At 43.4% G+C, this 25,804-nt stretch overlaps 2 protein-coding genes across 4 annotated transcripts in view; both read right to left on the bottom strand.

The window, feature by feature from the left end:
• Positions 1–1,573: 1,573 nt before the first annotated feature.
• On the bottom strand, positions 1,574–19,278 carry LOC308309841 (phosphatidylinositol 4-phosphate 5-kinase-like protein 1). 3 transcript variants are annotated; one of them, XM_080755771.1, is made up of 11 exons: positions 19,160–19,278; positions 17,023–17,195; positions 11,377–11,589; positions 7,671–7,721; positions 6,788–6,942; positions 5,740–5,864; positions 5,556–5,587; positions 5,345–5,400; positions 4,412–4,524; positions 3,845–4,007; positions 1,574–3,633 (listed from the first exon to the last, which is right to left on the bottom strand). In XM_080755771.1, the coding sequence occupies exons 2-11, from the start codon at positions 17,176–17,178 to the stop codon at positions 3,252–3,254; spliced, it is 1,446 nt and encodes a 481-aa protein (XP_080611897.1). In that variant the 5' UTR covers positions 17,179–17,195; positions 19,160–19,278; the 3' UTR covers positions 1,574–3,251. The 3 variants fall into 3 exon arrangements, with proteins under 3 accessions (XP_080611897.1, XP_080611899.1, XP_080611898.1); XM_080755772.1 differs by having other exon boundaries at positions 3,252–3,633; positions 3,845–4,002; XM_080755773.1 differs by lacking the exons at positions 17,023–17,195; positions 19,160–19,278 and adding an exon at positions 12,726–12,867.
• Positions 19,279–21,602: 2,324 nt separating this feature from the next.
• The window catches only part of zer1 (zyg-11 related, cell cycle regulator), a 28,345-nt gene continuing 24,143 nt past the window's right edge, over positions 21,603–25,804 (bottom strand). The window contains exons 15-17 of the mRNA XM_080756586.1: positions 24,927–25,024; positions 23,927–24,029; positions 21,603–23,296 (exon numbers count right to left, since the gene is read on the bottom strand). Of these exons, the coding sequence (XP_080612712.1) occupies positions 23,209–23,296; positions 23,927–24,029; positions 24,927–25,024 (289 nt within the window). The 3' untranslated portion in view covers positions 21,603–23,208. The remainder of the gene's footprint in view (positions 23,297–23,926; positions 24,030–24,926; positions 25,025–25,804) is intronic.

Below are 25,804 nucleotides of genomic sequence, written 5' to 3'. Positions count from 1 at the left end.
GGCGGTCTCAAATCGGTCAACCGACGTGGAGCGTAAGCAGGAAAGCGACAGAGTCACAACACTCCCCACAAAAACAGACGGGAAGAAATAAATTGTAATTTTAGCGCGTGCTGGTAAAACGCTCAGAATGGATTTTTTCCCATTGATCAATATGGATTATCATCATTATGGTAAGAAAACTACTTGGGCGGAACTTTCCTTTAAAGTTGTTGCAAACGAAAACCTACATTTATTGAATAAAAGATAAATTTTGCAGATTAGACTCCGTTAACGTTTAGCACGTAAGATTAGCTTTTAATAGGGAGACTCCCACCTACCCTCAGAGTCTACACGCTGGACGCTAGACTTTATTTTTATTCTGTGATCATCCGTTGTTTTTAGTCCATTAATATAATGGTCAAATGGATATAAATATCAAACACAGTGTACTGTTTTGAACAATATTAATAGGCTATTTTACATTTTTACATTTTAGCAAAATGGCCGCCGTGTGAATATGGTGAATATTATAGTAGAACTGAAGCACTTTATAAAAACTACACATCTTGTAGGCTTGTTATGTGTAATGCACAGTGGATTATTTACGTGTCAAGCCTGACCCGGTTTGTCCTTCTGATTTCTCTCTGAACTTATTTATGAATAAGTTAACACATTATCTTTGTTAAACTTATGACTTTCATTCAGGTTAATATTGTAGAGCTATTTGTGACTGACTGACAGATTTGTTATGGTAATAATTTTGGATTGCTGTGAAAATACACTGGCACATGTTGGCCTCATATGGCCTCCTATAGCACTTTGTTCGGAGCTAACTGCTTTAATAAACAACAGAAGTCTTTTAAAAGATTGTGTCTCATTATCAGATTGAGCCCAGGTGTAGTTTTCATTTAGTCTCTATAAGTTATGAATCCATACACAGTAAAAGTCTTAGTGTCATTGTTTTACAATGTAGGCTGCAGAAAATGGAAACAAACAAAAAAAACAACAGCTAGTGTTGAAAATGCAAAGTAAGACTTTTGGGGAGAAGGGATGCAATTACTGGGGGCGAGAAAAAAAGTGAAGTAATAAGTAACTTGTTACTTTTGCCACGGCACCCACTTTGAGAAAACCTGCTCTACTAAAAATGTTGGCCATGTTGGTGAACAAAATGTTGACCACTAAGTGAGACCACCAACATAATGAAAAGCCTCTGACAAATATTCACAGATATAAGGCACAAACAAGCATTTATTGGCAGACAATTTGAAAGAAGTCCTTTTGTACAGTATGTCTCATAAAACGGTGCCACTTTATATGAGGTAAATAATGATAATTTATTAATACATTGGAAGCAGAGGAATTTGATTTAATGACATTGACCAGATATGGATTGTTTCTTCTGATGAAGGGCACTTCGGGAAGGATTCAAGTTTCTTCAACCAAAAACACAAAGAGCACTCAGTCCCAGAAGAATGAGTTCAAATGAAACAAACTCTTGGTATTAGGTATATTTTAAGGCCATTATCAATTGGTGGTGAAATGCAATCTCTGATTAGAAAATGGTGGACTTAATGAGCAACATACAGTCACCCTGCCCCATTGAGAAGTGAAGCTCCATCTATGGAACTTTATGGTAGGATGGTTTGTTGGTGTGCCTTTTTATTTTTTATTGTATCATTGAAAAGAGATCGGAATAGCGAAACATGGTCGATACACTTTGGCCGCATTGTCTTAGTAGAGCATGGGTATAATTCTTCCTCTTCATTAGCAGCAGTGTTACCTTTATGTCTGTTACGACTTATTTAGTTCCTAGGTAAAATTGACTTGAAATATGAACAATTCAATTGTATTTCTTATTTTCTTCTATAGTGCTGTAGTAAGTTATGAGTTTAAAGAGTTATTTGAGTGTATTCATATTTGGTAACACATGCCATGTTATACCATTTATAAACTATATATTACTGAGAAAATAGCTAGCATGTTGCAGCAATGCTAACGGAAATGAAAAGGCACATCTGGCAGAATAACTGAAAGCTGAACAAGAAAGTGATTGTAATTCCTAACCGAGTTCCATGAATTGACCCCTTCCCACTCACCTCTGACTCTCACGGTCCCCCCACGTCCCCTACTCTACCAAATTCCAATTCAACTTATACCAATTCATACATTATACTGTATGTTACACACAAAATAAGTGATCACAGATGGAAAGTCTGCATCAATGTTGAGGAAGAAACCTATATGCTATTAAGACAAAGCAGAAAGATGTTGGCCATGTTCGCCAAAAAAAAAGAGAAAAAAGGCCTACTGGCTGTAAACGTTTAAAATATTTCCCAACAGAGCATTGGTGCTATAGATGGGATAAGCTGCATTAAGCACTATCCCATGTCCCCGAGCATAAATAATTTCCCCATTGGGGATTAATAACAGTAATTTGATATCTTCTCAAAGTCTCATGTACTTTGCCTCGCACACATTGGGATGTTTGTATTTCACATCATACATGTTTGTATCTCCCTCCCATATATATAATCTCCATATTTCACATTTTTGTTTTCATGTAAATGAAAGCCCTACTTCGTTGTACAACGCTGTCACACAAAAGTAGTGAAATTAGCCGATCTGTAAGCTCACAAGCAATGCATTGCCTGCGTTGTGAGCTTGCAGATCTGCCATGTTAGCTTTTTTCAAAACATTTTTGAAAGTCAAAGTTAGTGGTTAAGTGCGTCTGTGGGGTTTATAAAAGCTGAAACGATGACAAGTATTAACAAGAGCTTGTGACTAAATGATAACTACATTGGATCCATTAGAACACATGGTTATTTTTTTCGTCCATTATCCTGAAAAGTAAACCGTTTTGGACAGAGACGATTGGTAACCGGAATGCTCACCTTAAAACACGCTCGCCCTCGTTGTTTTCCACCGTCCTCACACCGACCACTCGATGGGGTAGTACTTATTCTTGCATTTGTTTTTTACTGGGGATAAGGTTAGAAATAAGTTTAGGGGTTAGGCATAGTTTTACTGAGGTTAAGTGTAGGAATAGGGTTAGGTTTTGGCTTAGGTTAAGGTTAGGAATAAGGTTAGATTTAACCGTTTTGGCGAAGTTTACTGAGGTTACGTTTTGGAATACCAGGCAGAGACCAGGTGGAACCAGGTGGAACGCTCTACCGTTCCACCGGCCGTACGCCCCGAGGCGACTGTTTATGAGGCGAGCGTTCTGGTATTCAGACTATTACAGGCCTAGGCGGTGGCGCCCCGTGCCCATTGGCCTAGGCGGTGTTGTCCCGCGCCCATTGGCAGAGCCGGAGGCAGTACGCCGGGGGACTGACGGTGGAGAAGGACTGCCCCGGATGCCTCAACCTCTTCCACCAGTGCTCCAGGCGCTTCCGGAAGCCGTACACCGTGAAGATGTCAATGATGCCCACAAAGTAACGCTGCTCGGGCCCGTCGATGACGTGTAGCGGGTTCTTGAAGTTGGGTAGCAGCCGTCGGTTCTGGGCCCGGAAGTCCTCGAGTGAGGGCGGCGGGTCGCTTCCGCCGCTCGCTCGACTCAGGCAGAAGCTGTCCGTTTCGGCCGACAAGCGAGGAGGGGCGGAGGAGTCTTCTCCAGCGGTGACGCCCGCGTAGATGGGACTGCCCGGGTTCACAGATCTGAAAGGTCAAACACGGGGTGGAACAAGGGCCGGGAGATATTAGACTATTGAGGCCATCATGCAGAGGCTCTGAGCCACTCTGCTACACTACCATAGGACGTACCGGAAAAGTTGACTGTTGCAAGATGGCTGCCGGAGAACTGCGCTGTAGAGTCTGCATTGCGCCATCTAGCCCTATATCTATATTGCTGCCTCTGGTCAGAACTTACTTCTTGGTCCTGACGATGAGCGTGGCCAGGGAGAGGCCCTGCTGCCTCTCGTCCTGGTGCAGTGGCTGCTGAGCCAGCAGGAGGCTGTAGTCCAACACGTTGAGTCTCTGCAGGAACTGTGTGTCCATCTCCACCTGGCGCAGGAGCCACGCACGCTGCTGGTCTGTGAGCAGCAACACGCACAAAGAGACAGACAGACAGACCTCGGTCAATCTAGGGCAAAGAAATGCGGCTGAGGAGGTTCATTGTTTGCCTTGTATTCAGTAGTTCAGTGGTTTTCAACCAGTGGTCCCGGGACCACAAGTGGTCCTTGTGGGGGTTCTAGGTGGTCCCCAGCTAATATATAAATATAAATATATAAATGATGGTAGAGAGCAGAGCCATTGAAAGGAGAGTTCTGCCAATGAGGGGGCAGAAAACAGTCCGGTCACGTGGTTCATGTAACCCATTTGTCACTCTAAAGCCCATCGACTCCAATGTAAACGTCCGGTAGATTAATGACAGAAACAGTAATTGTGTGTGTGTGTGTGTGTGTGTGTGTGTGTGTGTGTGTGTGTGTAAACTCACCCAGAACGATGTGCTGTCCTTTGAAGTTGAGGTCTTTCAGAACCACAATGACCTGGCTGCCTTCTGGAGCGGGCTCTGTCCATCGGCTCACCTCACAGCCCTTAATGTCATACCTGGAACAAACAAGCTGTTATATCCTTAATTATTATCATATACGTACCCCACCGCTAGGGGACGTTATTTTCTAGGTCCGTATATATATGGACCCCAACGTATACTCTGTGTATATAATGGTTGAGACCCACGGCAGCTTTAACATTGATCCAGTTGCTATGCAATGCACCCATCACCACCAGCTATGGGACGTTAAATCTGATCTGCGTTTACCTCGGTTACAATTACAGCAGGATTTTCAAACCTCCATAAGTCGGAATCCAGGAGAGCTGTCCATGGTGGATCTTCAGCCATCCAAAATTCGGATGTAATTTGTGACTTTGTACTGCGTCACTCCCGACATGTAAACGCTTCTGGCGAGAGGTAAACACGTTGTGCTTGTGCTAATGATAGTGTGGGTGTTGAGTGTGTCGGAAAACTCCTTCTCTTAAAGTGGACGCGGCCGGCATAGGTTCACTTAATTTATGCGAACAGCTAGCGGCAGAAAAATAATTAATAGATTACCTCACAATCCAAACATTCCCTGCCAGCTTTAATTCATAAATTCACCAGTTAGCCACCAGCATTTACGTATAGACACGTCAATATAATTGACAGACAGTCCCATCCAATCACCTTCCAACTTTAGCGTAAAAAAAGGACGGCTTTCTTCAGTGATTGGGCTACAGTGTTCCCGAATGGAAGTACGTTGTGAAACAAATGTGAAGCAAGATTCTTCAATCTGGCGGAGTCAGGTTAGTCTTTTTCCACGAATCACAATAAATTTGTGGGATTTCAGAAAAGAAAAGACCACTTGCTTAAGAGTTAAGGTCAGCTTACCTGGCATTGATTCTCTCATCTGGATAGAAGACACTTTGCATGACAATAAAATATTTCTGCAAAGGAAAGACAGTGTGCATTGTAAAATGTATCTAATGATATACATCTAAATATATCATTAGATGACTAACATGACTAAAACTAAATTAAACTGTATTCAAAGAGACAAAGACTAAAACTACATCAAAATCAACAGAGATGTCAACAGTACCTGTCGGCGGGATATAGTGATCCTGTGAACACCTGGAAATTAAACACAGGAGACATTTTCACACGTTAAAAGCAGTCGACATTTAAGTCAGAGAGAAATACTATCAGTGGTGACGAACTACAACCAATGCATTTCCAAAACCTTTCCTCAGGTGTTTGTGTGTCTGCTTGTGTGTGTGTGGTACCCAGGAACTTGACCAGCAGTGAGTGTGGGTAGTTCCTCAGGTGGTCTACATAGATGTGCAGGTTGGACAGCAGGAAGTGGATCTCTCTCTTGTTCTGGGTCTTCAGAAAGAAGCGCTTATCATTCCTATAGACACACACACACACACACACACACACACACACACACACACACACACACACACACACACACACACACACACACACACACACACACACACACACACACACACACACACACACACACACACACACACACACACACACACACACACACACACACACACAAGATCTCTGACTCTCTACATGTCTTGGTATATTTCCACATTCAGGGATTAAAGCAAAAACTGCTCCCACAACTGAAATGATGTTTTAGGGAATTTAGGCTCTGAAAGCGGAGCCAACAACACTGCAGAGCTAGGAGGGTGAATTTAGGCTCTGAAAGCGGAGCCAACAACACTGCAGAGCTAGGAGGGTGAATTTAGGCTCTGAAAGCGGAGCCAACAACACTGCAGAGCTAGGAGGGTGAATTTAGGCTATGAAAGAGGAGCCAACAACACTGCAGAGCTAGGAGGGTGAATTTAGGCTCTGAAAGCGGAGCCAACAACACTGCAGAGCTAGGAGGGTGAATTTAGGCTATGAAAGAGGAGCCAACAACACTGCAGAGCTAGGAGGGTGAATTTAGGCTATGAAAGAGGAGCCAACAACACTGCAGAGCTAGGAGGGTGAATTTAGGCTCTGAAAGCGGAGCCAACAACACTGCAGAGCTAGGAGGGTGAATTTAGGCTATGAAAGAGGAGCCAACAACACTGCAGAGCTAGGAGGGTGTGGAGGGAAGCTATTCAGGTGTCCCGAGTCGGTTTGGATAGTCCACAACATAAACTTGTAAAAATGACTGAAATCAATCATGACGACTGACAACTAGTGGTATCGTGGCCTTTCTTAACAAACAAATAAAGCCACTGTTGGTCGGGGTGGTGTTGCAGTCTATTGTTGCTGTATAACTGTATAACTAACTAACTAACTAACTAACTAACGAGATGAACTCACGTCAGGAAGAAGTCGGCCTTGCTCTTTGAGTTGCTGATGAACTGGAGGTAGCATGATTCAGAGCACAGAGACTCCTGGTAGGCGGTCTCTGTGATGCCTAACGAGCTGCGCAGGTTGGCGAACACCTTGCCTGCAAACGTCTTCATCTGGAATTCCTACACACGTGCGCACGCACACACACATGCGCACATACACACACACACACACACACACACACACACACACACACACACACACACACACACACACACACACACACACACACACACTTTTTCTTTTCACTTCAAAACATTTCAGGATGACAATTCAGTTCAAGTTCTAGAGCTACTGACTGCGCCAATACTTTAAACCACTGGTTGCAAAACACTGGTTCGAGACCCATTTGTGGGTCACAGACACATTTGTATGGGTCCCTTCATCTAATTTGTTTCCCATGTTTTGTTTTTAATAATTATTATTTCAAAACATTTTCAAGAAACATTCCCAAAAAAGCATTTCTTTCCAAGTCCATGAAGAAAAACATAAATAAATTTGAAAACATATGTTTTATAAATAGTGAAAATAGCCGATCGAATAGAGATCTACAATCTCACAGCGCGGTGCAAAGCGGCGCCTTGCACCGCGCTGTAGATCTGGACATCTGTTGGGTCCAAAACTGGACATAATAATAAGTAATTAATTAAATAGTTGATCATATTTTACATTGTTAGACTCTACCTCAAGTACAGTACAGTAAAAAAGTACATTTGCCTCAAATATGTAGTGAGTAGAGGTATAAAGTTTCAGAAAATGGCACTACTCAAGTATACTCAAGTACAGTACTTGAGTAAATGTACTTACTTACTTTCCACCACTGTTAACGTATAGAGAAGTTCAGACATACCTGGTGGATTTGAGTAATTTCTGATCGGAAGTCATCATCTGAAAGTTCATTCTGGAAAAAACAAAAAAGAGGAAAATAATAAATTATAATTAGCTTTGTATAGAAGAAAGAAAGAAAGGTTGAAATGATAAAATAAGCCAAGACAAAACATTATGTTGATTGGTGTAGTAACACGCTACTGCCCCTGGATGGGGTAACGTCACCACAAAAGGAGATGTTATGAAGGACACCATGAATATGTTACACCAAATCAAACAGCATGCAGTCACACAGGGACCTAATGATGACTAGCCCATTATGACCTGAGATCAGATTCTAAAAATGTCTTCTACATCCTGACAGTTTTCTGAAAAAGCTATGTTTCTATGTCAGTCGTCAAAAATAGCAGACCTACAAATTCTACGTGATACACAATATGGCCAATATATTGACAGGCATACACCCTAAATTGTAAAGTACTCGGTCAGAAATTGTTTTTATCTGAGCATCTCTAATGGTGACTTCATCATATCAGCCCTTCTAAACAGGAGCCATCCTGGACAGACAGATTGGCTGTTTAACCACCACTTAAACCCCAGTATCCCTATTATTGGGGGGAACATATTTTTGGTGAAGAGACTTGGTGTAATGTAGGCTGAAAAAGATCACACCAAGTAATAGTTCAACTCGGGTCAGTTTCACAAAGTATCAAATATCATCAAAGTATTGTGCGGCACCCATGGGAATATATATGACCATGGCATTCATCATAACGTCTGCATTTCAGCTCAGTGGAGAGGCAGGCCTTCATTTTCAATGTAGCCGAGATACTGATATGATATGAATCAAATCATGACAATCGAGATGGGTAAGCTTTAAGTTATTTACTGGTTGAGCCGTGCAAAGCGGTACAATCCATGATAATTCTAAGATCTATCACAAGTCAGCTCCAGATCGTTCTTCAGAGATCTATTTAACTGACTGGTTGTCTCTTCCCACTCGAATGTTGACCAATGAGAAAGTAGTTCACTATTCTTGGCTTTAATGTCTGTAAACAAGATGTGATGTGTATTAGGGTTGCTGACCTTTAGCCATTGGGGTGTCTGGACATAATGCCTGTCTTCATATTTCAAATTGTCTTAATATAGCCTCACTAACAAACTGCCCGGACACTCAGCTCTGTCCAGACCAGACACAGCATGTCTCTGACTCCATATGAAATGTTCACAGTATTAGCATAAACGCATAATGTGTACAATAAGTTCAATAACTGATAATTGTTATCAATACAACACAATCATCAACAGGAATGACATACAGCAACGTCAAAATAAGTACATGAACCAGAAGACGGAAAGCACTCAAAGCACCAAAACAGATAAACCAAAAAGATTAAATAATTAAATAAAGCATTTTACACAATACAAAATAAATAAATGTCGGAAAGCATTGTTTTCCCCCGAATTGATTCAAAGATATAAGGAAGCAGAGTTTTAAGGACTTCCAGAGCTCATTCCGATCAGATGGGGCACTGGCAGAGAACGCAGCATGTCTGTCTGTCAGAGAGAGCGTGGACAGCTAGAGCAGAACGGGAACTTTTAGCCCTGCTGGGTCTCGACAGCTGTCACGATTAGACATTTAAGTTGCCAATGAATTGTCACAGATAATTAGATTAACGTTTTAATTGTGTTTTTGGCATTGAACTTTGGAACATTATGATTAAAGAATACATTTCTGTTGACAAATACTTGGAATATACAAATGAATTACTGATAAATTATTTTTATAAAAAGGGTAAAAATGCGGAAATAGCTGATCTACAAGCTTACAACGCGTCACAAGTGTCAAAGTAACGCATTGTAAGCTTGTAGATCAGCTATTTCACCTTTTTTTTAATGTATGAACATTTTTCAACATGGAAACGATGACTATTTTTAACGATGACTATTATTAAAAAAGTAATTGCGATTATCACAAAAAATTGCGAATAGATGATTATGTAATAATTGTGAGAGGAGCAGTGTTCATTTTGTCGGCTAAAATGATGACGACTAAAACTAAGACTACATATATTATTGACAATTTCGTCAACAAATAAAAACTGCAATCTGAAAATAGCAGATCTATGAGCTCACAACGCGTCACTGTGCAACGTGTTGTGTCATTTTCAACACAGTGTGTGGACGTTTGTTCCTTTGGATATTTTTGATTAACGCATGTATGGGGGTCCCTGGCACAAAATATTTTTTAGAATATAGAACTGCATAGGGCAGAGCATCCCATCGACGTGATGCTAGGGAATGAATTGAGGGCACGTTACGGAACGCAACAATAACACAACATGGTCCATTGTGAATTGTGGTCATAAATTAGGGAAGCATGCATTCTACCAGTTGTGGAATGCATGCTCCTGTGTGCGTTTGGTGTGTGTGTGTGTGTGTGTGTGTGTGTGTGTGTGTGTGTGTGTGTGTGTGTGTGTGTCACAGTGTGTGTGTGTGTGTGTGTGTGTGTGTCACAGTGTGTGTGTGTGTGTGTGTGTGTGTGTGTGTGTGTGTGTGTGTGTGTGTGTGTGTGTGTGTGTGTGTGTGTTGTTTTGACTGTCAAAGTGCTGAGTCATGGGGCAGTGGATTAGGGCTACCCAGTAGCACATGCTTCTGTGTCACTGCCCAGTGACAATGACTATATACCACATGGCTTCTGTTAGGAGGCTTGGCTTGTGTATGGTCCCGCGGGTCATTGGGTCATATGGTACAGGTCCAAACATCGTCCATCATCGTTATCAGTGCTGTGTGATGGAGGAGCCAGAACTATAGTGGTTACATTTGCAAACTGATCTGTGAAAAACAGCTCTGGCATCAGGGGCATGATTTGGGTTCTCAGAGGGGACTATTCCCCAACTATTCTTTTATGGGGGGGGGGTCCATAACATGATACATGTTATAGACACGTGAATGAACATGTATGAACCATGCCATCCCTATTTTTACCATGCCATTATAGTAAGCCTTGCAGAGCCATGAGGCCCATAGGGCAGGAGCCTACAGTACAGTATCTCCTGTTTCTGTAGCGTGAGGCAGCTTGATGTAAACTCCCTGGACATGACACGCTAGTATGTCGCCGGCACTTACCCGAATCCAACCCTTGATGCTGAGTGCCAATTAAGCAGGGAGGCATTGGGTCCCATTTTTCACAGTCTTTGGTATGACCCGGCATGCAACTAAGAGTAAAATCAGGCATTACGATGCCATCAAGGCCTGCCAAAATCAACAAAATCAACTGCAGATAAGGGCTCTATTTTCATCCGATGTCCATTTGGGAATTTTAGCATTGGGGAACAAGGGGTGTTCCCCCCACAAAAGTTGCTATTTTGGACACCAGCCTAAATCCCTAAAACACCTCCACTACCCGTTACGTCATCCATGTGTGGTTTTGGCATTTCAAAAATGAAACCAATCACCATGCCAGATGCCGTTGACTTTAATAGAAGACTGCACAACCCATTACCATTACCCATTATCCACAGTGCAATCTTGGCTGTCGACACCTTCTTTCCCAATGGAAGAGGGTGTGTCCAGACTCAAGCAGCTCCTCTATCTCTCTTAGGTTTCAAATCCACTCCGCGACCGCATTGAGGCGCTCTAACATTGGTCTGCAGAGACACTCAGTTTTCACATCCACTCCGCGACCGCATTGAGGCGCTCTTACATTGGTCTGCAGAGACACTCACCGTGGGCGGGTTGTCGATGGTGTTCTGCACGGCCGCCGACAGCCCCTCCTTCATCATGCAGGTCTGGCTGTGGAAGGCGTGGCGCTGGTCGATCTCGAACACGCCCAGCATCTTCCAGCGCTGCCTCAGACCGCCCCACCTCCGCCTGGGCTTCCCGGCACTGCGCTGCCGCCGCCCGGGGTCGTCCCCGTCCGGTGACTCCGTCATTTCCATCTGCAACCCCCCCCCACGCACCACGCACCACACACACACACACACACACACACACACACACACACACACACACACACACACACACACACACACACTATATTAGCCTGGCTAATTAGCCAGACTCAAATCACACTGTTGTGTCACTGTTGTGCCAGGCTAAGTATACAGTATATAGGCCTGCTGCAAGCTGATATTTAATCAATACATGCAGTGCATCTCTATGCAACTCTCCCACAAGCAGCCAATTCCATTAGAGTTTCAGCGGCCTGCAATGTTAGCCGAAAGAAAAACACACCTTCACTGACAATTAAGCTGCTGGACCTAAAAACAGAAATGCAAGCCCTCACTAGATCATAAAGCTCATCTTTCTCGATGACAAATCAGTGGAGGGTCAATCTGAAAGTGCAAGGCGTTCATGATGTGATCAGCTATAAGTGAGTGTGAGCAAGCAGATTGTACTGGTCACAGGGACTTGTCTCTCTTCTCTTATGTCTGTGCTTTTGTCCTGTTCCTGATCCAATATTCCAAAATGTTAGGAGCTGAAGCAAACAGGAGGCCAAGCTTAACAAGAGCTTATTTAAAACATTTATATATAAAAACAATTATAACGCGGCAGTAGTCCTCCGTGGATAACACAGTGAGTTTTATATAGTTTTACCTTGGCTCCCTATTTACTTCAATTAATTAAATATATTGGAATATTGGATCATGGATGCAAAAAACTAAATCTCCAAGTCTTCATGGTGTGAGAAATCGATCCAAAGAAAAGTCATTTTGCAGGTGAACTGCCCTTTTAAGCCAAACCATAAAATAACGACGGCTACAAATTACACTTCCAAAAAATCTGTAGGTTTGCACGGAAAGTGAAACTACCGGTAACTAAATACAGATTCTGGACCAAAAAATAAACCATACTTTTGCAAATAATAACCACTAGTATTCAGTAGTGAATGACTCAGCTTAAACCCCCTATAAACCCATATATACTACTTCGAACAGAGTCCCCCAAGGCCCTATACTAGGTGCACTCTTCTTCCCCATCTCAACACCAAATCTCTGTAAAAAATAGCCCATCCACAAGCTCACAAACGGTGCTATTTTTGTCAGAATGCTGGCTGGTTGATCATGGGACTTGCCTCAGTCGGGTTGGGTGTCAGTGGTGTGGTGCCAGTCAGTCCATTGTGTCCATGCAGTCCTCTGTCCCCCTCTGCCCGAATGCAGTGTGATGCAGCAAGCAGCAACACACCACACTGCACTGCACTATACAGTCTGTATGGATGGCCTCTCTGCAGCACTCTGTCTGTCTGTCTGTCTGTCTGTCTGTAGTCTCTCTCTCTCTCTCTCTCTCTCTCTCTCTCTCTATCTCTCTCACACACAAAACACGTGTAGTGCTCAACCTTGTGACGCTGTGTCTCTGTGTGTGTCTCTCTGCCACTCTGTATTTCTGTCTCTCTCTCTCTCTGTCACCCCCCCTCCCTCCCTCTCTGTGTGTGTGTGTGTGTGTGTGTGTGTGTGTGTGTGTGTGTGTGTGTGTGTGTGTCTCTCTCTCTCTCTCTCTCTCTCTCTCTCTCTCTCTCTCTCTCTCTCTCTCTCTCTCTCCACAGCAGCCAACATGCTCAATCTTGTGACCTCAGCATTTTTACATCTACCCATCATGATTTGGCATCACGCCTAATTTCTATGAATTGGTAAATGTAGGCTTTGAGGGAAAGTACAGATACCCTGACATAACACTAAGTTAGCACGGTTCTACTTCTGTAAAAGTGTAGAAGTACTTGCTTTTAACGCACTTGAACCCGAACCTGAAGCATTTGGCCAAAATAGCCAATCTCCAAGCTCACAACGGATCACTTTTGAGGCGTTGTGAAGCTTGGAGATCAGCTATTTCTGGTGGTGAACAGTAGGATCTCAACCATTTATGGATCATCAGGGCTGACTTGGAAATCAGGGGAGGGTGGAGGTGCGCACGCTCAAATACGGAGCCTGTCAAACAAAGCACTGCGCACTCAGTGGCCTCTCCAATATGACAGTGTATGTATCATCTATATGGCAAAGCACTGATTATCAAAACATAAAAATATAATAGTAAATACTAAACAGTGTGTGCGTCGCACACTGGTACACAGACTAGAAAAGATAACACAACAGGAGAGGGGGCATCATTGGCACACAGCAGCGCGGCAGCAGCACAGCGGCCCGAGAACACAATACAAAATATAACATTAACACTAGTGTCAGTCAGCCCGACCTTCAGAACACAATATGGAACACATAGGTCTATATATTATCATCACAGCAGCTAGCCCTGAAACTTGACTGTCATGATTATCATGACAGTCCTGACGCAACTGCAGCCTGTTTTACGCAATCGCTACATTTACAGTCCAAACGTGTATATGAACATTCCGATTTCAAATATAAATTCCTCGCCACATGTGCCACGGGTGTTAGAAATTTGCTGGTACAGCGATTAGCATTGCTGCATCCCACGTTGTTTAATAAAAAGCATGTTTATCCGAGCGCCCCGGCTACTTTTCTCAAACGGGGTTCGTTTGGGAAATCCACAGTTGCACACCGGGAGCGCACTCGCCAGGGCGGACAGCGTGGCTATATCGAACACACCCCCCGAACCCACCTCACCCCTGCCCACTTTGACAGGCTGGGATGGCTTAGGGTCGACGACAGAGTACAGCATCTTGCAATGGGTCTGGTCCACAAGATTCGATACACCACCAAGAGACCCATGTACCTGTCTAAATACTTCCTTAATGTAAACGAAGTCCACACCCACAACACCAGAGGGAGTGCAACAAACCATGTACAACCCAGATTCGGCACAAACAAGGGACTAAATTATTTTCGCTCCTATGCCACCAAAATGTGGAACGCCCTACCAACAGTCATTAAGACATGTGAATCCCTTGACTCCTTCAAAACCGCTCTCAAAGGGCACCTACGGACGGCTGCAATTCGAAACTGGCCCCTGTAAAATCTGAATCTCCCCCCTCACTGTATTATGTTTCTTTTCCCTTTTTTCTTCCTTTATGATGAATTCCTGTTCTGTTCTTTAACTATATAGAAGTGTCTATTTGTACGTCTCTAAATGTTTTGATGAATTGAACATAACGGTAAATAAGGGTAATGCTTAATTGGGTCGTCCACTCACAGTTAACAGTCTTTGTATTGAGTTTGTGCTTGAAATGTACTGTAATTCTCAAATTCTGCAAACTGTTAATAAATATTTCAATCAAACCGAGTGCCACCATCCTCCCAACCGATAGGGGTGCGTAGTTGAAAGCCAATGGCAAAATAACAGCTCGGATAAAAATGCATTTTATTAAACAACGCGGGATGCAGTAATGCTAATTGCTGTAGGCCTACCAACAAAATGCTAACACCCGTGGCACATGTGGCTAGTACTTTATATTTGGAATCTGAATGTTTATGTACACGTTTACAATGTAAATGTAGCGCTCGCGTAAAACAGGCTGCAGTTGCGCCATGACGCGTCATGTGAACCATGGCTACACAGCAGCCAGCAACTTTGGCACATCATCAGAATACAATTATCTGCATTACCTTCCACGTGAACCTTCTCCTCCTCCTCCTTATCCTCCTCCTCCTCCAACAACTCGATAACGTTCTCATGTTAGTTTGTTACTTCTTTTCTGAGCCATGCAAATAAACAACAACCCGCACTGACCGGAGACGGAGAGGTTCATGTGCCCCACGCGTAAAGCTTAACCAGAAACAGGTCAGTCATTTCGTCAGCACGGATGTAGCCTCGGAAACACAGACGTTTTATTTCCAGCACGGATGTGAGGGGGATATCGTTTGGGGATAAAGTTTGCGTGCTTCTGTTACTTCTCTGACACAGCGCAGTTCAAACTTCAAATTCAGCCAGTCAATAGTGGGACACCGCACTGAGACGAGAGCCACACATACACACAGCTGCAGTTGGTTTTGCAAACTAATAGGCGGGTGCATATATGCAAAGGGAAATAATTACTTCTGTCCGTGACAATAATCAATGCTACAGTTTGAATTATGTACACACGCGCACATAGAGCAAAATATATGATATGGGGAAAATATATATATTTTGTTCAACTTTCGACTTCTCCTAATCTGAATCGATTTGTGTTAATGACATCGATAACTCGATAAATTGATTTTTTAGTGAATGCCCCAATACGTGTTCCACCTTCAATCAATGGAACTAACATTGTATCGCCCCAATCCAACCATCCAACCATTTTTATTTGAATAATCTTCCTGGTACGTTTCTGGCCATGCTCCTTATTCGTCTCACTATGCAATGCCAGCAGCTTATAAAAAATAGGAGTGGTTGCACCACTCAAAAATACTTTCAGTAAAGTTACCTCTGGATTTATGTTTCCTTTTATATTTTTTCCACATCCTCTGTAAGGCCTATAGGAGGTGGTTGTGCAAAGCAAAGCAAAGAAAAGAAAAGAAAGTGTAAAAACAATGTATGTGTCTATGTCTAATGCAGGGGTGGGCAACTTTGATGATGGAGAGGGCCACTGTATTTCCACACTCACTCCAGAGGGCCACTATATTTCCACACTCACTCCAGAGGGCCACTATATTTCCACACTCACTCCAGAAGGCCACTGTATATTTCCACACTCACTCCAGAGGGCCACTATACCGGTATTTCCATACTCACTCCAGAGGGCCACTATATTTCCACACTCACTCCAGAGGGCCACTATATTTACACACTCACTCCAGAGGGCCACTATATTTACACAGTCACTCCAGAGGGCCACTATATTTTTTACACACTCACTTGCGTCTCAGGTCACCCCTGTAAATATATGTATTTTTTCATCTATGGCACCCCTGATCTCGTTACTTTATAGAACCTTACATTTATGTCATAATACCTACTTATTATGTCAATCTTTCCCCCTGAGACACAGTATGTGTCACAAGGCCACAGTCTGATGTGATATTGTGAAATCCATGATCTCGACCGCAGTTGAAAAATGATGATGATGATGATGTGTCACGAGGAAAACTTGAGAGACTTCCATTATGACAGATTATGACAGATTATTTTTAGCCACTTGAACCCCAGCATCCTTATTCTGGGGGGGACATTCACCAAAAACAGCCAATCTACAAGCTCACAACGTGTCACAACGTTGTGAGCTTGTAGATCAGCTATTTTTGGCAAGTAGGTTTGGATGGTAAGGAAGTATGGAGGGTCTAAGTGGTTAAACTGAAGTGATATTGTTGAAATCCAAATATTATCACAGTATTCTGAGGCACCAGTGGACTTGTGTCACGGCACCCTATAGGGTGCCACGGCGGCACTCCCTTTACTTTGAGAACCACATGCCTTAGAGAGCAATGTGCCAACAACAGTAAGACCACACGTCATTTTAAGACCAAAATGAAGCTCACCTGCACCCATGCGCCGAGCCGCCCTCCCCAGCGTGCCCAGCGGCCGCTGCAGGGCTCTGTTGTGCACGTCCCCATCGTTTCCTTCTTTGTTTCCGAGGGTTCTGCCGTCCCCATCCTCTCAGGCAGAGGTGCCCGTCCTCTCCTCAGGACGGTCATCCTTTCAATTCACCAACCTACGGAAAGAAATGTCACAATTTTCACCCAAGTATACAATGACAAAATTCCACAGATTCCACACACCCAAAGTCAGTTTGAAACTATGATCAAAGAACAACAATCCAAAATACGAAGATCTTTACAATCAGAATTTTGTTTGGTTCAGGAATGGCTTTCAAACAACAACTTAATTCTAAATAAACAGAAGTCTTGTAGTATATGCTTTTTGGCACTAGATACCATCTTAACCGTGCACCTTCTGACTTGGCCATTCACTTTGCTGATAGGTCCATTCTTAACTCGGTTGCGATGTTTAAATACCTGGGTCTTTTGTTGGACTCTGAGCTCTCTTTTGGACCTCATATTGAGTTTATTTAAACTAGGATCAATATCAGTCTCAAGATAATGTAAAGATCTATACATTGTTTTACTTTTACAATAAGAAAACGCAAATGTGTACATTTCATATACGGTATACACATTTAAAGTGTTACATAATATTCTATAAATTATCCACATAATATGATCCACATAATTAAAGACTTCTCTAAACAAACCCTTCCACTGTTGGCATGTTCCCCATACCCCACACACTATACATAAAGTCACAATAACAAATATCACTGAAACATAAATAATAATAAAAACTTTAGCCATTCAGTCTCAGTAGCAGGCTGAACTGCCACAACCTACAGTACCATATAGGGCTAGGCTAGGCTATATAAAATGTTTATCGACGCAATGTGACATAGCTCTGTTTACAAAATGCTGTACCCCCTCCAACTGTATACTATACCCCATTTCTAACTGTTTTTATTATATTTTGGCACTTGCTTTGGCAATGCAAACATGTTTTCTCATGCCAAGAAGAAAGCTCCTTTGAATTTAATTGAATTGACAAAATGCACCCCCTGGTGGACAGAGTGACAGTGCAGGTGGTTGGTCCACTCAAGGCTCTACACTGGAGTTAGTCTTCATCATGTGGAACGGCTGGAAGGAACCATCAAAGGTAGGTACAACAAGCTGGACTAGCTAGATCTGTGGTTCTTAAAGTGGCATAAAGAGACCCTCAGAGGTCCTCCAGGGGGTTCAAGTGTATAAGGAACTCCTGTCCAAATTGCACGCTATCACAATTTCTAATCAGCCAATTACTGTACATGGCAGCAACTCAATGCATTTAGGCATGCCCATGATACGCTGCAGTTAAGGCAGAGCATCATAACATGGGGAAGAAAGGTGGTCTAAGTGACTTTGAACTGGTCTAAATATTTCAGAAACTGCTGATCTACTGATTGTCAATGTCATGCACAATGGGACACAAAGAAAAGGAAAAACTGTAATAACTTACTAGAAAATGGTGTATTTAGAGTCTTTATCTAAGGCGCTTTACATAAATTGTGCATTACATTCATCCATTCACACACACACACACACACACATTCACATTAGATAGCATTTGATAAAGACTTATAGCATGTTATGTAGACAGCACTAGAATTGCATTGTATGTAGTCATAGCACTTCATAGTGCATATGTATAGTATAGTATATATGTATAGTTTAATTATATAGATATTCCACTGTTACGTTCTTAGCTTACGCATATTTCATGATAACTACTTTTTATGTATGTGATGTATTGCCATGCTTTTTGTTCTTGCTTAATGTAAATCGCTCTGGATTAAGAGCGTCTGCTAAATGTCTACTGTAAATTGTAAACTGTAATACACAATGGCAGAGGAAACCATGCAAGGCACCAACCTGCACACAAATGCATTGTTAATGCCAGAGGCAACTTACTGTAACAATTTTTTAAAGCTTGCAAGTACTCCAGTATTTTAACTCAAGAACACAATTGACTGACACTTGTGGAGATATATGTATCTACTATATATACACCGGTACACTATACTACTTTGACCCAAATACTTGAGGACTTTGTCAAACACTGTAAATGCAACTGAGAATAATTGTAACTCACCAGAGAGACAGCTCCACAGCGCCTGTAGTCTGTGTCCAGACTTTCAGCTCTCCTCCTGTCACCAACAGTAGCCTATCAGCTCCCTTATAGCCAACAGCTACAGGGAGCCAAAGAGCTCGCCAAACCCGTTTGGCTTCGGTGCGAGACTGAGAGTCTGGGACTGCAACACAAATGGTACTGGTATCTGAAATGGTTGGTGGTGGAAAGAAAAAGGCTTGTGATTTATTTGTATATTTATTTGTCATATCTGCCCTGTGTAATTTGTGATTACGAAGCCTAAAAGGCAAACAGAAGTACAAATTTTAACGTTCCAATGTTTAATGCGAAATTAACCGTTAACTTAATTTTGTAATCGTGACAGCCCTACCTCTTGGGCAGCCGAAGTTCCCAGGTTCGATTCCACACCCCAGCAATATGTCAACGTGTCCCTGAGCAAACACCTAAACCACTCTCTGAGCGCTGTACTAATGACTGATCACTGCTCCTATTATAAGATGGGAAAATGCAGAGGACTATTTTTACATTATGTGAAACTGTAGTCACAAAAAAGACCCCAAGGAGTGAGCGAGTGTTGACCAAATTCTTTTAACCCTCCTGAGGCCAATTCTACAAAATGTCTTCTAAATCCTACAACAGTTTTGAGTAAGTTATCGTTGAGAGTCTCTGTATATGTCAGTTTTATTTGTCCGCAAACAAGCCAAGCGCCTGTGGCTTGATCTCTGAGTCAACACACTGCTGTCTGTTTAATCGGTTCGATTCTCACCTCCCTCTGGGTTAGTGTCAAAGTGTCCTTAAGCAAGACACTGAACCCCTATCTCAGGGTGCCCAAAAGGTAGATTGTCTAACAGTAGATCACAAAGGGTATATGCAGGTAGACCACATGACATAAAAACTGATAATTCAAATATAAATCCTCTTCTTGCCATCTGCCACTTGGTTACTTCATAGATTGACATCAAGAAGGGCCTGTCGGGTCCCTTCACGACTTCTATAGTAGTGCTATACCCCCACTACAATTACTTTTTCAGTAATGTTGTGAGCAAACATCAGTAGCATTAGTTTTATAAAAAATGTGTGAGGCTTAAGAACCTGAAAACCTACCTCTTCCATACGGAATGGGAGGAATACCATTTCCCCCCCCCCCCACACACACACACACACACACACACACACACTATTTCCCATTCCATTCTAAGTGCGTTTGTCTTATATGCGCCACTTATGTGCCACTATTCCAAAGCCCCCTCAGGTAAAATATTTTTGGTGGGTAGATCTTGTTGAACTGGTAAACAAGTAGTTCTCGAGATAAAAAAGTGTGGGCACTGGGCACCCCTGCCCTAACTGCATGCTCCTGGTGAGCAGGTTGGTGCCATGCACGATTACTAACACTATCCCAAACCCTAACCTCAGTCTTAACCGTAGGTCGCTAAACCTAAGCAAATAGGGGGCGAAAAGAGAAAATGTTTGAAAATGTTTGCCTATAACGACATTCCAAAACTAGGGTTGCCACGTTGAAAGTGGTTAATAAATGTATGGTTGCATACAATGAAACTTCAGGCATCCATTGCAATGAAATCAGATTAATCAGCAAAAACAATTCAGAGTTGAGGACAACATGCATAAAATAACTGAATTTGAGGCTAAATGTGAACACTAGGGGGTGGAAACCACTGATGTCCCAAATTACACCCATGCCAGTCGGCTTGTAGATCGATCAGTGATGTATAGTGTGTGCATACTCACGTGGGGGGTCTTGGCTTGTAAGAAGGGTTCCAATGTAAAGAGGTTAGGATCCACTGCTCTATGGGCTGTTATAGCAGGGACTTTAGACCCTCCGAAAGTTGTCTGGTTGCTGTTGAAAAGTGTGTGTGTGTGTGTGTGTGTGTGTGTGTGTGTGTGTGTGTGTGTGTGTGTGTGTGTGTGTGTGTGCTTGTGTGCGTGTGTGTGTGTGTGTGTGTGTGTGTGTGTGTGTGTGTGACACACACAGAGAGAGTGTGCTTTATCATGTGCAGTTTTCATCCATCTTCAACTGCTTATCCGGAGTCGGGTCGCGGGGGCAACAGTTCCAGCAGAGAGCTCCAGACTTTCCTCTTCAGAACATTAGAAGATCCGAGGCGTTCCCAGGCCAGTGTGGAGATGTTACAGATGTATAACCCCCCCATCTGGTCCTTGGTCTGCCCCTGGGTCTCCTCCCACTGGGACGAGCAGCGAGGACCTCCCTAGGGAGACGATCAGGAGGCATCCTTACCAGATGCCTGAACCACCTAAGTTGGCTCCTTTAAAAAGCCAAGAAGCAGCAGCTCTACTCAGAGTCTCTCTCGCGTGACCGACTCATTTCGGCCGCTTCGACCTTATTCTTTCGGTCCCACACATCATGACCATAGGTGAGAGTAGGAACGAAGGTGCAGTATTTCAGCTAGTAAAGCAGTGCCACATACATAAATATGAAAAGAAATGTTTAATGATGTTTCGGGGCCTTTTCAAAACAAAACAAGACAAGACAATTGCCAAGAACTTCCTGTTGTTCCCCCAGGTTGTCGACCTGTCCGTGGCCCCCAGTTGTTGAAGATCGCTGCTTTTTAAAAGATTCACACAACAAAGTAGGGTGGCCACAAGTAGTTACTGATTTAAATACAAAGAAAATCACCCGAGTTTATAGTTATTCAAAAGAAGAAAAAAACACAAAAAGGACACACGGGACAAAGAATGAGACGAGACGTTATGTATTTACATTATGTAACAACGATGTTCATTGAGTCGTTAATTTTGCCGTTACGTAACCTACATAACGGCAAAGTTCACTGAGTCACCAGATCCGGGAAGACTTCTTTTTTTCTCCGCTGTGTGTGTTAACGCTAATTGTACGATGTATGATTTGAGATGAGTGAACTGTTATAGGACAGTGTGGTTCTCACCTTTTCTGGACCAGGGCTAGGGATGGGGGCCGATAATCATTATTATTGTTCGTCGTGATACAAAATACATGCTCAAATTGTCCTGCGTCAAACACTAGGACGAATTAGCTTTTGTTGAACTGCAAAGTTAGCGGCACTTAACGTGCTTAACGTAAACTTAACCCTCTATGATTGATAAAAACTGACCTGTAAAGAGTGCATTTGGTATGCTCTTACTTCACTCTACACAAATCGATTCGCCAAGGAAAGCAGATCTACAAGTTGCCGGGCGTTCAAGTGGTTAAACAAAAGTGGCATTTTAAGTTTTAAGCGTATTTTGATTACGGTGATAATATTGTTAATCGCAATGTTTGCCACAATAATCGAGGCATGTCATTTTCATATGGTCCCATCCCTAATCAGGGCCCACTTTGTGTTGGCGTCCCACCGTCCCACGACCATATCTGACCAGCCTAACGTCAGGCTGCCGTGTTAAGGGGACAGATGGGGGGGCCATATCTGACCAGCCTAACGTCAGGCTGCCGTGTTAAGGGGACAGATGGGTGGGCCGCGGTGCATTTTCAGAGCATGTTCATTTTAATGGTCAATCGATCGATAGTGGCATACTGTAATGATCAATCGATAGATAGTAGAATACTTTAAGTTCCTAATCATTGGTTTCACAATGAGGCTTTCAAAGGATTTAAAGAGAAAACGGGGTGGAAGGGGTAGCACTTTATGACCGTGTGGTTTCGTTCGGCGTGGGGGGGGGGGGGGGGGGGGGGGGGGGGGGGGCGTCGTTATAAGCGGTCTCGGCTACTGTTTTAGGCGCCAAGCAATTTCTGAAGTCTTTTTTAAGATGATCTCTCTCTCTAACGCGCGCACACACACACGCGCGCGCACACACGCACACGCACACACACACAACACCCGGAAAAAAAGCACACACCTCAGAAAGTGAACACCATGCCACCACACATACAGTAATTATGTTCTAAAGTGTTTACGAAGCAATTCATTTCGTTATGTCCCAAAGGAAAAACAAGACCAGCAGAGCAGCTCGACACATCGCCCGCCGCCGGGGCTGATGGGAGCAGGGAACTCGTAGAGCGTGTGTGTGCGTGTGTGTGTGTGTGTACTGTGGAGGGGTGTACGCTAACCCCGCCCCCCAGCGTTGATGTCCTGCGCCGCGTTGATCTCCATGGGGTCGTCCTTGAAGTTCTCACACTGCTCCATGACCTTCCTGCATGAGGGAACAAATATCAGGGCTCATCCATATGGCCGTACGCACACAGCAGTGTTGTTTTTGTCATAGTCTTTGGAATAAAACTTGAGTAAAAATGTAGTTTTAGTCACCTGGAAAGTTTTAGTGTTGGTCTAGTTTTAGTCGACTAAATATAGTGAGATTTTAGTTGACTAAATCTACAGTTGATTTAGTCGACTACAATGTATTTTGTCGGGCCTCGATGCCGTCGTAATGGCTGATTTTACACATGCTGAAAATAGCCGATCTACAAGCTCACAACGCGTTGCAGATATAGACTTCTATTGGGGAATAGTGACAAAGCCCTGGACCGGATGTTGACGGAATGCACTGAAGTCTATGAGCGTTACATGAAGCCTGTGACCAGCGCTGTTTTCTGCCCCCTTATTGGCGGAACTCTCCTTCAATGGCTCTGGGCCGAACTACCTGTTGTATAATGCCTGATTTAATTTCACACTTGGTTGCATAGCCTCACAACGTTGCAACACAACGTGAGCATTGTAGATCTGCTACATTCAGAGCGCAACACTCGAGCGCAACCAGTTTTGGACATTATTTAGCAGACAATATTTAGCAGAACAAGATTTTGTCATATTTTGGTCCTCATACCTGGCCATGCTCTTGGTCTCCTCCTGTGAGCTGTCCAGTTCCAGGGCTTTCTCCAGAAGTACTATACCGCCTTCCTTTATCAGCAGAGGACAATACTTGGTAGCTGGAAGAGAAGACACAACAACAGCAGATGTTCAATGTTCTTCCATCCATTTTATGAAGTTATGTGTGTGGGTGGCTGGCTGGGTATGAGTACGAAAACAGGATGGTTGTTTTCCACCACCTGTGCGCAACCTAACACACACACACACACACACACACACACACACACACACACACACACACACACACACACACACACACACACACACACACACACACAGTATGATGATTTCGGGTGTGCCAGTACAGTACAGTACAGTACAGTAGAGGGTACGTCGGTAACCCTGTCATTTCTCAACCATTTCGGATGCGGGGCGGCTCGCCGGAACCGGTCCGGCCCCCTGGGCGCGTTCCTGGGGGTCTGCAGCTTCCCCCCCCCCACCCCCGGGGACCCCCACATGGTAACTGTCATTTCTCTACCGTTTCGGAGCGGGGCGGCTCGCCGGAACCGGGCCAGCACCCTGGGTGCGTTCCTGTGGGTCTGGAACTCCCCCCCCACACGAAGTTGCACCACTCACTTCACACGGGTGTGTTTTTTAAACTTGTAAAACAGTGGTTCCTAAACCTTTTAGCTCGGGACCCAAACTAGTGAAAAAGGCAGATCTGATTAGATCAGATCTGTTGTAGAACAACATCGGGGACCACAGAGGTCCAAATGGACCCATTTGGGCCGAATTGCAGCCACCCATAAGTGTTCTTTTAGAGCGGTTTCAAAAGAGAGTACTAGGGACTAACATTTTGGTGCCATAGCAGGAGAACAAATTGAAACCCTTGTTCGTGCCAAATCTGGGTTGCACGTGCAGGTTAAACAGCGTCCCACGTGGCCCAGTGCTAGGGTGTTCATACTCACGGTATACAGTGACTAGGTTGAACAGTGCTAGGGTGTTAAAATACTCACGGTATACGGTTACTAGGTTGAAGAGTGCCCACGTTGCCCAGTGCTGGCTGACTGGAGCGATGCTCTGTGGTAGGAGCCGTAGGATTGGTTCAAATGACCTGGGGAGAGAGACGGATGAATGAATGAATAAATGAACCAATGAATGAATGAATGAATGAATGAATGAATGAATGAATGAACGGACGGACAGACGGACGAATGAATTAATGGATGGATGGATGAGTGAATGAAAAGCTTTATTTCGAACATGTTGAAATTAGACAACAAAGTCAAACAATTAAAATAAATGCTATATATAAATATACAGGCCACAACAAAATACTATAATTTTACAGCATGAAATTGTGTACAAAATCTTATTCAATGATAACAAAATATTCAACATTTTGGGTTTGAGAGGCTTAATGTCATCAAATGTTGGTCCGTGACTCAAATGCTGAATAAGTAATGGACCTTCATATGAGAAAGGTTGAAAACCACTGTCTTAATACAGTACATTGAGAAAAATGTCTTTTAAATCACGAGTTTTCTGAAAAACCTATGTTTCTGTATCAATGGTGCTCAGACAATTTAATGTGAAGGAACCCCTATACAAACTTATATATAATTGGCCGCTGACCCCAATCTTGTATAACAGACATAGACTGTAAAAAATATGGACAAAGCGTTCTCCGGGTCTAACATGAACGTAAAATGAAGCCCGTCAGTCCTTGTATTGTAAGTCGCCATCTTTCTAGATCCGTTTTGGCCCAGCTGGCGATTGGCTGGCCCAGACAACGAGGCGGGACTTCCCCCCTTCTTCTCCGTTGGTTTTTATTTTGACTCGAGTGGGAGGGGAATCCCGATCATAGACTGTAACGGTAGCCACGCCCCTCAGA

The sequence above is a fragment of the Protomyctophum bolini genome, assembly GCF_963924005.1.
Source record: "Protomyctophum bolini genome assembly, chromosome: 22".
Classification (NCBI taxonomy): Eukaryota; Metazoa; Chordata; class Actinopteri; order Myctophiformes; family Myctophidae; genus Protomyctophum; species Protomyctophum bolini.
This window is presented reverse-complemented; position numbering and strand designations above follow the sequence as displayed.

Excerpts from the sequence above, each read along its gene's own strand:
- LOC308309841 (XM_080755771.1), bottom strand. The coding sequence starts at position 17,178 with ATGACCGTCCTGAGGAGAGGACGGGCACCTCTGCCTGAGAGGATGGGG. Across the intron at positions 11,590-17,022 it reads GGCTCGGCGCATGGGTGCAG|ATGGAAATGACGGAGTCACC; the intron begins GTGAGCTTCATT and ends GGGGGGTTGCAG. Across the intron at positions 3,634-3,844 it reads CTCATCGTCAGGACCAAGAA|ATCTGTGAACCCGGGCAGTC; the intron begins GTAAGTTCTGAC and ends TTGACCTTTCAG.